Source organism: Rhincodon typus, chromosome 10, assembly GCF_021869965.1.
Source record: "Rhincodon typus isolate 14 chromosome 10, sRhiTyp1.1, whole genome shotgun sequence".
In the NCBI taxonomy this organism is placed as follows: Eukaryota; Metazoa; Chordata; class Chondrichthyes; order Orectolobiformes; family Rhincodontidae; genus Rhincodon; species Rhincodon typus.
In genome coordinates, this window is record NC_063341.1 from 50,221,004 (window position 1) to 50,239,008 (window position 18,005).

General features: G+C 37.1%; 1 protein-coding gene across 4 annotated transcripts in view; it reads left to right on the forward strand.

Annotated features, from left to right (window-relative positions):
- The window catches only part of rnf220a (ring finger protein 220a), a 462,984-nt gene that overhangs the window by 298,933 nt on the left and 146,046 nt on the right, over window positions 1–18,005 (forward strand). For all 4 annotated transcript variants that reach the window (XM_048602023.1, XM_048602025.1, XM_048602024.1 and 1 more), the window contains one exon: window positions 17,934–17,979. In XM_048602023.1, the coding sequence (XP_048457980.1) occupies window positions 17,934–17,979 (46 nt within the window). The remainder of the gene's footprint in view (window positions 1–17,933; window positions 17,980–18,005) is intronic.

Sequence of the window (18,005 nt, forward strand, 5' to 3'; positions counted from 1 at the left end):
CAGAATTCTTGTGAATTGTCCTGATGAGTGCAACTTGAAAAGCTTTGACAAGATGTATATTTTATCATCAAGACTCAAGTTCTGTACCATTAAAAGGCTAAATGTTGAAGGTATAAGGTGGGGTGCCAATCCAGTGGAATTCTTGAGTGTTGTAGGAGGTGCACTCATTGAGGCAAATTGAGAATGTGCCATTACAATCCTCACTTGTGCCTTATAGATGGTAGCTGGGTTTTGGAGAAACTCAGGAGTTGAATTACTAGCCAGAGAATTCCTAATCTTTGATATACTATTGTAGCCATAGTGTGCATGTGGCTGGTCCAGTTCAGTTTTGTGTCAATAGTAATCCCCAGGTAGGGGATTCAGAGATGCTATAGCTGTAGCATGTGAAGTAGTGATGGTTGGATTCTTTCTTATTGCAGTTAGTCACTGCCTTGCACTTATTGGTGCAAATGTTAATTACCCAAGCTCTAATGTTGTCCAGATTATGAACACAAGATTCTTGGCCTCATTTGAATACGGACTGTTTCAGCAAGTGAGGAATCACAAATGCTGACCATTGCATAACCATCAGCAAACATTCCCACCTCTGACCTTATGGTTGGCAGGAGGTCATTCATGAAGCAGCTGAAGATGGTTGGTCTAGGGTACTGCCCTGAGCAGCTCCTGCGGAGATGTCTTGGGGCTGAGATGATTGACTTCCAACCACAACCTCCTTTGTAATATGTATGACTTCAAACAAGGGATCCTTGATGCCACACTTGCTCAAATGTTGTGTTGATGTCAAGGCCAGTCACACGCACTGCCCCTCTTGAGTTCAATTCTTTTGTCTGTTTTTAGACCAAAGCTACAATGAGGTCAGGAGCTGACTGGCTTTGCAGGATCCTAAATTGTAGATCCCTGCAGGTTATTGTTGAATAAGTGTCACTTGATAGCACTGTTAATGACAACTTCCATCATTTTGCTGATGATTGAGAGCAGACTGAGGGATGGTAATTGGTCTGGTTTGATTTTTACTAGCTTTTGTGAACGGGACATACCTGAGCAATTTTTCACATTACCAGCAAAACTCTGACTAATTATTTTTCGGCATGCAGACTTCTGAGGTTTGTGCTCGGCAGTGACTTCTGAAACCGGAAGTCAATGGGTCAGCATACTGATCAACATGTGTGGTACCTTGGAGCGGTTGCAGCTTGGAGGGAACACTGTTTGCCATTTAGATATAAGGTTGTGACTGTACTAGAATGACACAATTGGCTTGCTGCTCGTTGTGGAGCACAAGTTCTCAGTATTATTGCGAGAATGTTGTCAGAGACAAAACACAGTATTGTTTATTTACTACACTTGACTCACAATGGATATATATCTCAGGTAGCGAATGTATTCACTTTGTGATGACCTAGTTTTGGGGAATGCTGTGCTCTCCTCCGTGGCATCTTTGGTAGTGGGGTGTTAAATCAACCTCCACCCCAATGAAGTCCAGGATGGGATGGCATGTGGATAGCCTTGCTACCCCACTGCCACTTGAGACCCTTAAGCTGCTAATTAACACCCACTCAAGAACCTCCTCTTGCTGCCACTGATGTCAATGCAGTGGCAATTGGGGGGCTATGCCAATTGGGGAGTGTAATAAATAAACCCCTCTGAGGGCTTTTGCACCTTTTGTTCAAAGCAAGTCTGTGCCTGGGCAAGGATCACAGCATCAGGAAGTGAAGGACCACTGGCAACCACGTCCTGTCCTTGCTGCTGACACACCTCCTTTATGATCCCAACCTTTGACACTCTTCCTGCCATCTGTCACCTGTGCTTGGGTTTTTCCTTGATCCTAGTCCTTGGATGGATGTCGTACCTTCAGCAGACACCACCTCCCCAATAATGGATATGGGAGGGCTGATAGCATCTGATTTGTGGGCAGGGCTTGGACCTTCCTCAAACCCAGGGAGAAATCCTGAGTCGACTATGAAGTGTATGAGTGGAAGCCTTTCTGATAAGAAGCAATGCAAGGGTTTCATGATCTCTCCAGCTAGTAGCCAAGACCTCTGTTGCCTCCATAGCATTCTGCCTTATGAGAGGGATAGAATTCAACTGATCGATAATTTGTAGATTTTACCCATCTAGTGGCAATAATCACTTTTGACGTTTTGCTGTATTGATAAATAATGGGAGCGGCAAGGATACTAATCACTTTATTTGTTTGAACTTCAAATTTTAAAGAAACAAATTCTGGGACTTCAGAATCCAATTCTTATCCCTGCCTCGTGGCTATACATAAAGCACGTTCTTCAACATGGTATTCATATGATTTTCATTCATAAATCATCCTTTGTAATTCCATATAAACTCACCCCAGCAGCATGCTGTGAATGTAAATTTTTAAAGAGTTTCATTGAAGATGACATTTTAAATTTGACCAATTTCAATAAAATCTTACTTTAATGATAGTGTGTCATATTGGCAAAATAAGACCCGAATGAATGTGAAATGGGAAAAAAAATGAAGCAGCCTACTTGAAATGTAACACATTTTCCCCTGTGATGACGTTTCGAGAAAGTATGTGTGAATAAGGAGGTTATTGTGACTCATAGTGTAGTTTACTTCTGGTATTTCCCTCCTAAAATTCTGGCACAATGCTAACATGTTTGTAAAGTTGTCCATGAAAAGAAAATAAATTACTTTTTAAATAATTTTAAGCTTCTGTTAGGGGGCAGTCAAGACAAACTTGAGCATTTTTGCTCCTAGCAAGATAAATGCATGGACTTGACTTGTTACTTACAGCTACACATGAGTTGGCTTTCCTAGTGAAATGAAAGGTTGCAAAAGAAAAAACTAAAATACCGGGAGAAGTAAATATTGAACAGCATATTTGTGTCCAATGTGCACATTACTGTTGCCAGCTATTTCATAATGCAACAGGAGCTGGAACACAAGAGACAAGAAATGCCACACTGCTTGCAGAACAAATAATTCCAGGGGGAAGTACATATGTCACAACTTGAATTCTTGATTATATTAAACAATCAAATTTGCACAATTTTTTGATGTAGAATGAAAAGGAGGTGTTATGAATAGCTATCGCATTGGATGCAAATATGCCTAACACTTCTGAAACCTAGTGGAGATCAGATGTAACAATGCATATGTGCAAATTATGACTTCCTTGAAATAACATTTAGGATCCTAAGTGCTTCAAATGTGTTAAGGAAGGAGCCTTGCTTGAGTTTGCAACCCTAGTTCTGTGTATAAATCCCAGTATATTTACCATCAGTACAAAATTAAGAACATTTCAGCCAAGAATGACAGCGTACGATGCATCGTCTGTCATGAGTGCATGTGCTGAAACAAGGATCTAAAGAACTGTAAGATCATTGTTTTCGACTCCAGTCCATGTACCAGATTTGGATGCTCCATCTACTGTCTTCAACATTTTTCTTAAAATCTCGTGGTATTTCATCGGTACACAACTTTCATTGAGTGAAATATTTTTTAAAAGATTTCTGTAACATATTTTTCTCTTGGAGATGCCTAGTAAGTTAAATATGTGACATACACTATTATTTAAAGGAGATTCATGAGGCCATGGCTGTACAGATGTATAAAATGTTTGTAACTCAATTGTAAATTGCACTTGCTAGTATATCTTATTCAGTCTTATAGATCCTGAGGTGATTTCAAACAATGTTTCTAATTGAGAAGAAAACTTCAACTACAGGTCCCCCACCTTTGTAAGCTACCATTTCTTTAAATTTGAATATAGATTGTACACATAAATATGGAGAATATGGGACAATTTGCTAGTTGGTGTTTAAAATGATGAAGGGCTGGGAAAGAGTTGATAAAGCATTTGGCAGTGCTAATGGCTCTAGAACTAGGGGAAAGAAGACAGAAGGTTAAAGCGTGAAAACAGGAGAAACATTTTACATAAAGAAACATGAGATTGTTGTTAGACTGCTGAGGTTAGTAATTAAATTAAAGATCATGTCAACTTTTAAGGATAGGTTAGACAGGCAGAAAAGAGAAGGGCTAAAGGAATACACGTGCAGGATTGGAACAAAGGGTTGCTGCCTGGTTAGGTGAAACAATCTGTTTCTGTGTTTTAATTTCTCTGCGTTGAGGTCCATGAACTCTATATTGTCAAGTGAAGCTACTGGGGAAGAACAATGTCATTAGTATCAGAATAATCTGTCTAATGCTCCAGGATCACTGTTTCCAGCAGAAGCAGAGGCAGATATACTTTAGGTGGAAAGTGAGTGAGAGGCAGAATAAAATATTTTCTTTCTTCCCTAGTGAAGTCCTATCTTGCACTGAGAATTTAAAAATATAATTGTACTTAATGATAGATGGAAGCACAAATCAGGCAATCAGGCAGAGGCAAGGCTCAAGAAACCATGACGGTGCCTTCAAGTGAACAGTTTTGTTATTAATTACTTGCATATGCTATAATCCTGGGAATACAATACTGTACTTGCAGTGAACCAGCTGTGCTCCTGTCATCTAGAGGTGCATTCTCCAACTGAAGAAACGTATGAAGAAGAGGAATGACTGAGTGTTAGGAAGATGTTGAGAGAGATTTAGTTTGTGTTGCTTTGGTCATCCTTTTCTATGTGGAACTAAATCTTAGGTTGGGCTTTTTCATTTTGTAGTGTCTAGCTACTAAGCCTACATATTGTACCTTTGACCATTGCGTTATTAAGACATCATCAACCAAAAATTTCATATCTATGATAAATTCATTTTAACTCAAAATGAATGAATATATTTTAAGTACATGTGCTTTGTTATACTGGAAGATTGTCTAAATAACAATTTTTTTGGATCTCTTGCAATTTTAAACCTGGTGATTGCTTAGAAAGCGTTGGGGAAGTCGATCCTATAAAAAGATACTTCATTAGGTTCATCAACTGGTATTAATAAAATATCAACCAATAGATTGGAAAATTTAAAGGACACAATACAAAAGGTATCCACCCTGTTAGCATCACAGATTATTGCCAATCGAATAAAGCACAAAAAGGATTAAAAATTGACTGATGCAATAGTTGCAGTAGGATGAGAACAGATTGTCCAGTTTGTTGTGTCTCTGTTTCTGCACTTGTCAGCTTTGCAGCCAGCTCATTTCAATTTGCCCCAAGGCCCTGCTGACATTATGTGTATGCGCAGAAAGTTAAATTCTCCTCTGATCAATAAAGAAGAAGTGTTCCTTCTGCCCAGTCGATATTTTTTTTATCTATCTTCTGCCCCATTCTGCTGATGGCAGCTTTTGTGAGGAAAGTCACTCAAGGGCACCAGGCAAGGCTTAGCTACTTTTTTTCTCCCCCTGCTAAAAGTTAACAGATTTGGCCTTTTGCTAATAACAGCTTTATGATTTATCTCTATTTTAATTGGAAAATTTGTGAATTAATTGATTTTTCTTACTTTCCAATTAACATTGTAATTGGCTGTGTAATAAATTCTTTGGCACCCTACAAATGAGGGTTGACATAAAGATTGAGGGGGACATGGGAAGGCTGCATGACACACCCTATGATCTAAAAACACTAATAAAGCATGTTATTTTAACATATCCCTGGGTGAGCTTGCAGGCATAAATTCACAGCTGTGAGGTTACAGGAACTGACACTATTAAGTGCTTTGACAGAAAGTTCTGACAGGCCTCCTCATGGGCTGACCTGATTGATCTATAGCTCTGTCCATTGACAGCCTCAGGAAAGCCAAGCCAAGAGGGAGAAGAGATCAGCTTCCTGGTGCAGGAACTGACTTGCAAAGACTTGGGGCAGCTGTAAACAAGTGACAGGGCAGAACAAGACTACACTGTGGGTGTCAGGTACAGAGCTGTGTATGTCCTTATCTAACATATTTTGGCAACCTATTAGGAAATTGTCAGGGCCAGGTTAGCTGTTTTACAAGAGGTGAATTCCTAAGTTTAAGAAAAACGTTTTCCTTGCCTCGTTTAGTTTTTAAGATTATTTTTTATTCATAGTGGTAGCAAATTAGCCCAATTCTCTATAAAGTAGAATTTAAAAATCAAAATTATCAAAAAAGCTGATTTTTTGAATTAAAAGTTAAATGCACATGGAATATTAAATCATGAAATACTTTGAATTGGCAAAATTATGCGCAATGTATTCTGCACAGATTTATATTCAGACTGATCTTATTGAAAAATCATATTTCTTTCATATGTTTTGTTTACATTTTCAAAAGGCATCACTTGTATTTTCTGGATTGTTTTATAAAGAATACTTCCAGTTGTATAATAAACACAGTTAAATTACATGTATTGTCAGTGTAAATTCCTATTTCTGTTTTAATAATCACTTTACTTCATATTTCCTAGTGTTAACTTATTTCTAAAATAAACTTTTTTTAAACACAATTCTTTATAGATTATGTAGGATCTCAAATGATATTGGTAGAAATGTTTCTGGCAATTTGATAAATTTGTGACGACATTATCTTAATGCTTGTGGTGAATTACATTAGCTGCACAGTTAGTAAAGGAGAAACTTCAAATCTTACATGTAGATAATTGCACTTATAATTCTTTGAATATTTCTAAACTGAAGAAATGTCTGCACGCCACTTCACAGTAAAACAGTAAATAAGTAGAAGAGGTTAAGAAATATAGTTTGATTTATGTAACAAGTTACTATTTTTATAGTAATTAGAAATAACATTTGAATACGTAAATAGGAACATAAAATATATTAACAGTTATTTTCCGGGACTGGTGCTGTAAATCATATCATCTTTATGGCTGCTGACTTGCATCCCAGCCTAAATATGTTTTAGCTTCAATTTAGATATTACACATTGAATTATGTTCCCTACACTTTTTTATGAAGAATCCAAACAAACTATGGAAATCTAATTGCAATTTGACATCATTTTTTAAAAATCCTGTACTTCAATTATCTTTGAGCATGAGATGTAGTACTCCCTGATGCATATGTCACTAAGAAAGGTTAGAGTTTCCAGTACATTCTTATCTCCCCGTATTATTTCATTGACTAACAAGTAATGACTGAGAGGGGAGGAAAAATAGAACTTAGTGGCTGGATGATTTTTACTCTAGGTTTTTATATGGTCTATAACTTCCTAGAAAAAAAAAACTGTTGATATTTAAGAAATGTGGTACCAGTGCCTGATAATTAATTTTATTTGATCAACACTGCAATCTACAATCTATTGTGATTTACAGGTGTCATCATGTTTTAGTTTTAATAGAAATTATGGAAGTCTAGTATGATTTGTAAAATAATCATTGTTTATTGACTGAGATGTCATTTAGGTTTGAAGGCCAGACTGAAAATATTCGTCAGGTCAATCTGCCATCATCCAGGATTCTGCAAGCATGTTTTAATTAATACAATGTGTCCTGTTTTCTTTAAGCTGAATTTCTTATAACTTGTGCCTCCTTTTAAACAAGTAGCAAGAATAATTTGATTTGTTTTAGGTATTTGTTCATTTGGGGAAATGTCTAGTGATATGTTAAATGTGGACATACGAAATAGAACTAGGAGGTGGAGTTTATGACCAACTGAACTGGGTCTGCCATTAGATCAGATCATGGTTAATCTCACAGTGGCATCAACCCACATTCCTGGCTACCCCGTATAAATATGAATATTGTATATGAAATTTAAATATGAAAGTTGAAACATATTTGTTCTTTCATGCTGTTGCTGTTGCCCGTCCCTAATTGCCCTAGAACTGAATGCCCCCCCAGGCCATTTCAGAGGGCAGTTCAGTGTCAACCACATTGCTGTGGGTGCGGAGCTATGTGAAAGGAAAGCAGGTTTCCAACCCTAAAAGAGTTTCTCTCCTTAAGATGGGTCTTTACCACAATTGATGATGGTTTCATGCTCAGTATTACTGAGACTAAATTTCAATTCTATTTTTATTAATTGAATTTAAATTCCACCAACTGCCATGGTGGGATTGATCCTGGGTCCCAGAGCATTAGGCTTGGCCTTTAGATTATTAGTCAATTGATATTACCACTTTGGTGACACTAAAGGGCTTGTGTTTTTGGTGAAAAAAAAACTTGAGCAAATATTGCGAATGCTGAAAATCTGAACTGATATAAAATCCTGGGAATACTCAGTATCTGTGGAGAGACAAAGAACATTTCAGAAACATAGAATCATACAGTACAGAAGAGAGCCTTCAGCCCATTGAGTCTGCACCAGCAGGTTAGTGGCTTTTGTCAAATCATTTGATGGAAGATAGTTTACCTGAAATGTTAACTTAATTTCTATCTCCATAGATGCTGCCTGATCTGCTGAGTTTTTACAGTTTTACTGTTTTCTTTATTATTTCTTTTATTTACTCACACGGTATTGAATACTTGAAGGCACCAGAAGCAAGTGTTGAACCATTTATTTACATATGAAAGTGGACTAATATCTGCTTCAGGTGTTGGCCAAGGGCCAGTGGTGCGATTTGTGGCAGAAATGTGCACAAATATGTGGGGATTGGAGACAACATTGATTCCAAGCAGAACCCATAGGGACCAATGATGAGTGTAACTGATCCCAATTTTCCAATGTATGGTACTAAAACAAACATAGATACTTACTGGAATAACCCATAATTAGCTCTAAAGACATGCATCTCATTAATGAAGAAAGCACTGGTGCAGCCATTCTGTTGGCTTGTGCTTGTGATTCTCCACTTGGTAATTTATTGGTTGTGTAATCTAGAGAAGGGGGTTGGCTAGCTCAGTTGGCTAGATGATAAGGATGATGCCAATAGCACAGTTTCAATTCTCATACCAGCTGAGGTTACCATGAAGGTCCCGCCTTCTCAAACATGCCTCAGGCGAGGGGGCAAGGTGGCCCTCAGGTTAAACTCACTGCCAGTTGTCTCTCTCTTTCTTACTAATGAGAGATTAGCTCCATGGTCCGCTGGGACTATGATGACTTTACTAATCCAGAGAGGAGAGACACTTGAAATCCAGCATTGCATCAGCTGTCCCATTTGAGTGACAATCGATAGAAGTCCAAATGAAAATTTCCAACTTGCTCTGCATAAGCTATGCTACTGTGTAATACTAATCATATTAAATGAGATGAAATAATGTCAATCCAAATAATTCAGAGGATACAGTGTTCCAGTAGGAGGCATAACATGATCAGCATACAGGACAAAAATTCTAGTGAATTTTGTACAAGCATGCAAAGATATGGACATATTTCCTTGAGTAAGGAATAGACAGGTAGGAGCCCAACATTTTAAGGCAGCACAGGTGAAGGTGGTCTGAGCAAGTCCTATCCTTGAGCTTAAGGCTGACAATGTGGATAAATTGTACAGCCTCTACTTATTCTTATCTTCTGATAAAGGATGAACAAAACTGTATTATACAAACTTGATCAGAGCATGATACACAAACATACATTAAAAATCCTTTCATACAAGACAGCGTTATTAGATTAAAGCATTTGTGTACTGCGCAGCAGCAAATAATGGCAAATAAACTTCCATATGATTTTTCTTATCTTGTGTTGAAGAGGATGAAATGTACAAAGCTAATAGCAGTTGTGTGTGTGTGTCTGAGAAAAGGTATTATTGCTGCACTTAGCTGGTAAATTTGATGTAAGCTAACACTTCTGATGGGTTTTAGATGAGTGTTTCATTATTGAACATTTAGCTCTGAGCATTCCCATCTCTATAACACTGATATATTATAACCTTTGTTTACGTTTAGCTTTGTTTATGGGTCTCTGACCAACAAGAACTCTATCAAACAGCCAATCCCTCTTACACTCCCTTATATATCATGACACAAGGTATAAAACACATTGATTATGAGTCCTCACTACAGAAAAATGTATAAAATTTCTTCTCTCTGTACCATTTTTGGACATACTAAGACATCTTTTATAATAGCTATTGTTTCTATTAATCACTGACTATGAAAGAGCAGCATTATACTTGTGAATAAAAAAATGTGAAGAAGAAAGGATAATAACAGAAAAGAGATTACTGTGGATGCTGAAAATCTGAAATAAATACCCTGGCTCTTATGTGTCTTGAGTAGATTCATGTCTCAGTTCAAACAGCAAATGGAAGAATTCATTCAAAATTGTAAAGTATTGGTATGGTTGTGCTCACAGAACAACATTTCAGTAGCACTGTTCTTAACGTACATTGCAAGATTTCTCTGATAAAACTCATGTTGCTGTGGCTCTTTACATATAATCCTAAAATGTTATTTCCTTAACGTATATTTTTAATGATACATAGTTATAATTTTGAACCCCAAACCATCTTCTAAGACTTGTGTTTTCAAGAACTTAGGTGATTTTGTAAAATGTTTTATAATCTTTACAACTGCAAGCCTGAGGACATCTGTTACATTAGTGAGCATATTGCAGGCCACATGGATATGGATAACTTGTATTGTAGTTGTGATCAGAAGTTCTGAATGATTGTTGCCTCCCTAGTACAAATTGCATGGGTAAAGCAAAAAACAGAAGAACGTTGGGAAAGCAGGCAAATGCCATGGCCATTGTTAGAACTAATGACATAGACTGAGATATAGTTGAGGTTTTGCAGACTGAGTTTATAGATCTAGGCACTCGGTTGGAAAAGCCCCTTCCAGATTGTGTCAGTGCCAAACACTGGACCCATTAAGTGGAGGAAAATTAACAAGGTAAATGTGCAGATAGAGGAAGAAAAAGTTCATATTCTTAAACCTAGCAGAGACTTCCAGAACAGGAGAAGGTAATCATAAGACAAAACATCACTCATGTCCTTGTTGAGATTGTTAGTAGACCAGTGTTTGGGTAGGAGTGGGGTTGGAATTTAAAGTATTGTGATAGGAATCTGGTGAAAGCTATTGAAATAGAAACAGAAACATTAATTGAAATGTATGGTGAGAAAAAACATTCAATATGAAAAAAATCTAAAATAAATACACTGAGTTAATGAAGGGCATAAAGACTGATGCAGAAGGTACAAGTAACGTAGAAAGCACAAAAATGAAGGTAAAAGGATCAAAGTTACAAAGAAAAAGCAGTTCAAAAGATCATTGAAAACCAAATTAGATTTAAAGGCATCAATAATTAGGAAGCAATGTTATATTATAACTATAACTTAGTCAAAGTGGGGAATTTTGTTTTACCAAAATACTCAAGATTACTTCTTAGGTGAGGGTGCTTCTAATTCAGCAGAGTGGAAAAATATAGCTTGATGATGTCCTGGAAAGTGAGGTCAGCCAAATAATTGATGTGGACAATTGATGTGAGAACAATTACTATATAATATCCTAACATATTTAGATGTTATTACAGATAAATGTAGGAAATAATCTGATTCTGAAAGTAGGCAAGGATCAAGATGGTTAAGAGACAGAGCTATGATTGCATGTTTACTAAACTGTTGCTAGAAGTCAGAAAGACAATAGTAGAAGCACCATCCACAATATTTCAATTCTTCTCAAATAGATAATTGGTCCCATGAGTCAGGAGGGTGCTGATGGAAAACCTTAGCTCAAGGAAGGAGATAAGGCTAATTTGGCTAATCATGGATCAGTTCTTCTAATATCAGCGGTGGGCAAACTCAATCAGAGATCATTTTTTTGAGATAATTTGGGAATACAGTAGGTGCACTGCATTCTTTTTCAAAGGCTTTCAATACAGTTTTGTAACAGCTTTATTTGAAAATTTCAGGCATGCAAAATTAGAAAAAAACACATATAGATATAGATAGAAAGTTGCCTGATGGCCAGGAAAAAAGGAATTTGGTGTTGCACAGGCTACAGAGTTATATGTACATACAACACTGGCTGTTAACATTAAAGCATGAGAAACATAAAAGAAGGCTGTAAAAAAACTTTCCAGAAGACAAATGTTTTTTGGAGGATTAGAAAGACAGATGGCAGACGAGTAGAGATCAAGGCAGAGAAATGAGTTTGAGTTACTGTGGACAATGCCAATACAGAGACAATGGACCAATTGGTCTCCTTCTGTGGTTCTGATGGTCATCTGGAAGGTAGTGGTCTTGTGATATCACTGAGTGAATATTGTGGAATATGTATACCTTCTAGTTTTATATGATCTTTTAGTCACAGAGATCCCTGGGCAGCTTATTCTGAAAGCGTAAAATTGACTGGAAAGTTAATTATATTGATCATCAGAAATGGGACACTGCAGTATTGTTATACAACAAAAGTGGGCTTGAAGCTTGTTGAATACACCAGGGACTTAAACACTTGAAATCGAGCAGTGTTCTTGGGCTGTGGCCTCACTTCACCCTTATAGAAAAGGACAATAAAGAAAATAATTTAAAGAAAGATGTTGAAAGTGCTGCTCTTCACCCCACTCCTGTGTTATAAGTAGAATCACATTGCAGAATTGCTGAATGCAAAACCTTCAGTCTAAAATCCAATTATTCAATTCGTTACGCTTTGAACATTTGTGGTTTTCAATTAATTATTTCTTCTTTACAAGACAGTGCTAAAAGCAAATCAACAATTTTCCCAAGAAAATAAATACATAAAACTAAAAACAGACTTTTTTCCCTTTTTCAAAGAATGATTAACTTTGTTGAATGCTAATTTGTGAGCATTGTTTATCTCTCCAAAGCTGGAAGAAGCCAGTTATCATTTTTAATTGGTTTAATTTGATCTATTTTACACAAGGTATCAATGACACTATTTGACAAAATGCGAACAGGCTTTTAGAGATATTTGTGATAAGTTGCATCTTGACAACTAACATAATCTGTCCCTCTGTTTTCAGTGGATGAATTATCAGAAGAATTAACATCACCTCCCAGACAGCATAGTACTCTCTTTTTGTTCTCTGATTCAACTATACAGTCTTTTAGATTTCACAACAACGCTATAGAAAAAGAGATAATCTGCCCTTTTAGTTTGTTCCACTTTTTACTTTTCCTTTCATTTCCCTTTTTTTTTGTCAACCTGTTAGTCTCTTTTTGACTTCTTCAAATTGTCACCGGCAGATTGTAGAGCCTATGCTGCCTGAGAAATATGTGAATTTGTGATTCTATTTCCTTTAAATCCAGTAAACTGGATTACAAGAAAACAAAAAAAACTCATGTGGGCTGCATTATGTACATGATGAAAAGCGAGATGCATGACTGGAGAGTGGGAAGGCAAGGAATTCCAAATCCACTTTACATCTGTGCACCCCCCCTCTTTCTCTCCATCTCTCTGTCTCAATAACACTTTCCATTTCCATAATGCATTTATTACATTAGTCTTGCCTTATATCAGAAGCTTTTTTCTGTTTCCCTGGTTTGCATGCTGCTTTAAAACAAAATATCCTGGAGGAGCTTAGCACCCCATGTCTTCAAGAAGCACCTTCAATGCTTATTTCAAGGCATCCGGCCATCTGCCAAATGAAGGTGGATTTAATCTTGTAAAATTAAATTTCGCTCTGCTGACATACTCGTAGGCATCTGCGGCTGAGCGCTGTGGACAAACTGAACATGACAGGAGCATTGTTTTTTGTCACATCTACTGTGTTGATCTTTTCAAAGTCTCATAAAAATTTATTGATGTCCCTGTTTGCTGCCTAGGATATTAGTGTCTGCAGCACAGATATGATTTGATCTGTCTTCCCTTATTGGCGGCCAGCGCTTAGCAATGTTTTTTAATACTTGCTGTCTTATAATCAGTCATTCCCAAAGTTGCAAGGCGGATGCAGTTAAGATCTGGCCTTTATAGTAAGCTGGTTCCCCCCTGAGGCTGATGGCATTGGTGCTCTAAGTATGTAATTTTTGTACAATACATTCTCAAGTAGATAGATGTACTTTATAGCATTTACATCATTCAACAGTTAAGTGTGTGATGAGGGAAGGGGAAGAAAACAGTTACAAATTTAATGTGACAAAAGGAAATCATTATTTCTTGGTGCTGTTTTCGTTTGCAAAAGAATAATGTACATCTGCCATTGCATAATTACTTTAATAAAAAATTTATTTCCAACTCATTTTCTAAAGCTGTATAATTGTTTCAAATTGAACTTGTCTAAAAGGGGAAATTTCATAAGGGACTAGATTGAAACTTCAATAATTTAAATGTATAATTGAAGAGTTTTACTTCAGGGTAATTAATAAGAAAATTCTTCCTGGCTAGAATACAGATTAATATGTTCTAAAGGTTAGTAATCTGTTTTATAGAAAACTAATAAAAAAGAATGTTCCCAGAACGGCACCAAATATGTTTTGTCACAATCTATCACACACATTTGTCCATTTGTCATTATTACCCTGCCAGTAGTTTGTTTGCATTTCTTTGGTGCAGTGTTGATTACGTGGTTCTTTATAGTGTGAAAGTTTTTAATGGAGTGCAAATGTGAAACCTGTTCCAGAGGCTGGGTAAAAGGACAGCATTCTTATTTTGGAAGACATAATTTGGCAAGTCCTAATACTGCTCTCCTCCCTGTACAGGCCCTTGCAAAATCACATCCACACTTTTCCACAGAGATAAAAAAATTCCAGAGCAATACCTATAAAGTTGATATTCTCTTGCTTGTATTACAACTGTAGTCTTACATTATTTTGTGGTCACCTTGTAAGAGTCACAGTGATTGAGTACCTCCATGTACATATGCATAACATATTATAGGATTACATCAATAATTCCAAAAAACTATAAATTCTTAATCTCATTTATTCCACAAAGAGACACTGAAGAGAGATCAGGTGCCCTTACCAAAGAGAAAGAGGGATAGATTGAAATAGAAATGACATGCTGAGTTTTTCCTTGCAAATACTGTGGTGACGTATCACAGAGTTCTCCTACACAGTCTATCTTGGGGTATACATGTGGCGTGGGAATACTGAGAGATGGAAAAGTGGAAAAGCATAAATTTTCTGCAGGAAAGGTAGCACCATGTCTAAATCAATAATATACTGCACCATGGGGCACAAAGTCATTGGTTTTCCATGTGATAGCAACCATCACCCGCACCCTTTTAACATCCACACACCCAGCCATGCTGTGGTATAGCAGTTCTAAGTGACAGACAGCCCTTTCCTTACAGTGAAAAATGGAAGTTATTCTCTTGCACACTGGGAGGTCTGGAACCTGGTCTCATGATTACCTGCTCAACAGCCTGGGTTTGCAGTGCATTGAGACCAAGAAAAAGAGAGGAAAATAATCATCTCATCACCATATCTTTTTAAAAAAGTGGAAGAGTTATATCTTACAAACATGTTGATATTGAGAGAAAGGAAAATATATGGAAGTCGTAGGTTATGCCTTTGTGATGCATGGAATACAGTAGTCAAAAACGGACAGTAATTTAGAGTGGAACAAATTCTGTCATTATTATTACTGTAATGATATATGTGACTACCTGATAAATGAATATCATTATTCTCTTAAATGAGCAGAAATTGAAAATCCCAAACCACTTTTGTTTCACAGTCTATTAGCTGAATTCTTTAAACTGTTTACGCCTATTAATTGAATTCATTTTTTTGCCAGATTGCACATTTTGAACTGCTTTTCAGCCCAAATGACAATCTCATTGAGCAAAGCAGTTATCACTTCTGTGATTTGTACAATATCTCTATCGGCAGTAAATTAACTATAATAATAAAGGGTGATTGTAGAATGTGGCCACAGTCTATCTAATAGGCTGCACCATTGAATGAGAGGAAACTGTTTTACACTTTTAATTCCTGACAGGACAACCTTTCAAACTTGGCCATGTTATTTGGTGCAGTCACTGAGCTTAGGCCAAGGTCTCCAACAGAGACAAGGAAGGAAATTCAGTTGACCTCATGCGGCTCCCAGCAGATGGCTTAGGGAAAGATGGTGGAGGCATGATAGTCATCAGCTTAGCCTTGCAGTTCCAGAATGTGAGGCAGAAGTGAAATAATCTTATATTGGGAATACTTATGTCAAATTAAACGTTTTGGAAAGGAGCAGCTTTCTTCGTAACTTCCTGGAAATTAGGGTAGATCTTAAAAATATACTTAACTACCATTTCTATATCTTCATGATCCCTCTGAGAAGCTGCTGTCTCTCTCCATTTAAACTGGGGTAGCACAGTGATTAACACTGCTGCCTCTCAGAGCCAAGGACCTGGGATCAATTCCAGCCTTGGGTGACTGTCTATGTGGAGTTTGCACATTCTGCCTGTGTCTGCGTGAGTTTCCTCTGTGTGCTTCAGTTTCCTCCCATGGTTCAAAGATGTGCAGGTTAGGGTGGATTGGCCATGGTAAATTGCCCATAGTGCCCAGAGATGTGCAGGCTTAGGCGTGTTAGCCATGCGAAATGCAGGGATGCAGGGGTGAGATGCCCCTTGTAGGGTCGGTGTGGACTCAATGGCCCTAATGGCCTGCTTCCACATTTTAGGGATTCTATTCTATTCTATGAAACTGGAAGCAATTATTACAATAGTGTGTAAATGTAATTTCTGTTGCTCTACCATAAGTTCGCCAGGAAAATAGGGCTTGAATGGCAGATAAGCAATGTGCATTTAAGGATAAAGTGGGAATTGTGTGTGGTGTATATGGGAGCTTTGGGATGGATGGCAAAAGGGTGAGTGAAAGATTGTAAAGGAATACAATGGCAATTTCAGGTTGACAATACTAACATTTTTGTTCATTCTTATATGTGGCAATTGCCAGTAAAGCCAATATTTATTGCTCACCTCTAAGTACCCTTGAGTTGGTGGCAGTTCATTCATTGCAAGAATAGCAGCTTGGTCTGTTTTGGTGGCTGTTCATTTCATAGGCAAATATGTTTATAGTCAACTATATTGCTATATATCAGGAATCACATATGAGCGAGACCAGGTAAGGATGGCAGGTTTTTTTTCCCCGATAGGACAGTAGTGAACTAGATGGATTTTTATAATAACATAGAGGTTTGATGATCACTATTACTAATGCCAGTTTTTCTTTTATCCTGGATTTATTTAATTAGCTGAATTTAAAACTTGCCTCTGTGGCAGTATTTGAACTCATATCGGTAGAATATCAGTCCAGGCATATGGATTACTGATGCAGTAACATATTCACTGTGCACGAAAATATCTTCATCCAACTTTATTTACATAGTTTTTGACTGATTATTCAGACAATTTTGAAAAGTTAACAATCCCTATCAATGATCACTTAAGGATCAAGACCAAGAGAGTGGAAGGAGCAGAGTTGTTAGCTGATTGAAGAGCCACACATGTAAACACTCAGGAATCACATGAACTTTTTCTGTTTGATTGTGAAAAGAATTGCAATCTGCCACTGATCAGTAACTGCCTGCCGCGAGGTTTTCAGAGTAAGTGGAGAAGCAACTGACTTTTTCCCTGCATCTCCTCCGGCTTAGGAATTCTCTTTGTGGGAATCACAGGCACAAACCATTTATGTTAAGCAGATTATATATTTTTCCTTGAATCGCTTTTAGTTAGATCCCAGAGGTGGCAATAGAAAGGATGCTATCTCTTTTAATGCGCTATCAAATGACTCAAAGTAATATTGCCCAGACCTCTAAATCAATGTGATAACTGACCTTTATAATGCAACTCTCAACTTTGTCTCCTAAATCTATTTAAAACATCTTGGAATTTTGGTGTGTGGGTAAAAATGTTGCGCAGCTCGATCCATCGGTAATCTTGAAATCCAGATTTTTTTTTTCTTTTTCTTGTGCTAAGCAGAAATAATGTCACTTTGACATGTGTGCACTAGGACAGCTGATGTGCTTTCTATGAGATGCAATTTATTGTGTGATATGTTATACAGAAACTGCCAAAATGCTTGATTATTTCACAGTATATGTAAATAATTATAACATGCTTTGCAACAGTTTGTGCAGGGAAATTTCAGAGAAAATATGGTTATGAATAATAAAACGTATTAGCTTGTTGTAGTTGTGCTCAAGCAGAAAATTATCTGGAACTGTGGGCAAAACATGAACTGCAATAAAGTAAAATAATTATTTCCTGTTTCTTCAACAGTAAGCATTCCATGTTGAAGGACAGCACAATCCAGGGGACTGTGAAGGTAAGTGAGCCTGAGTAAATGTTTAA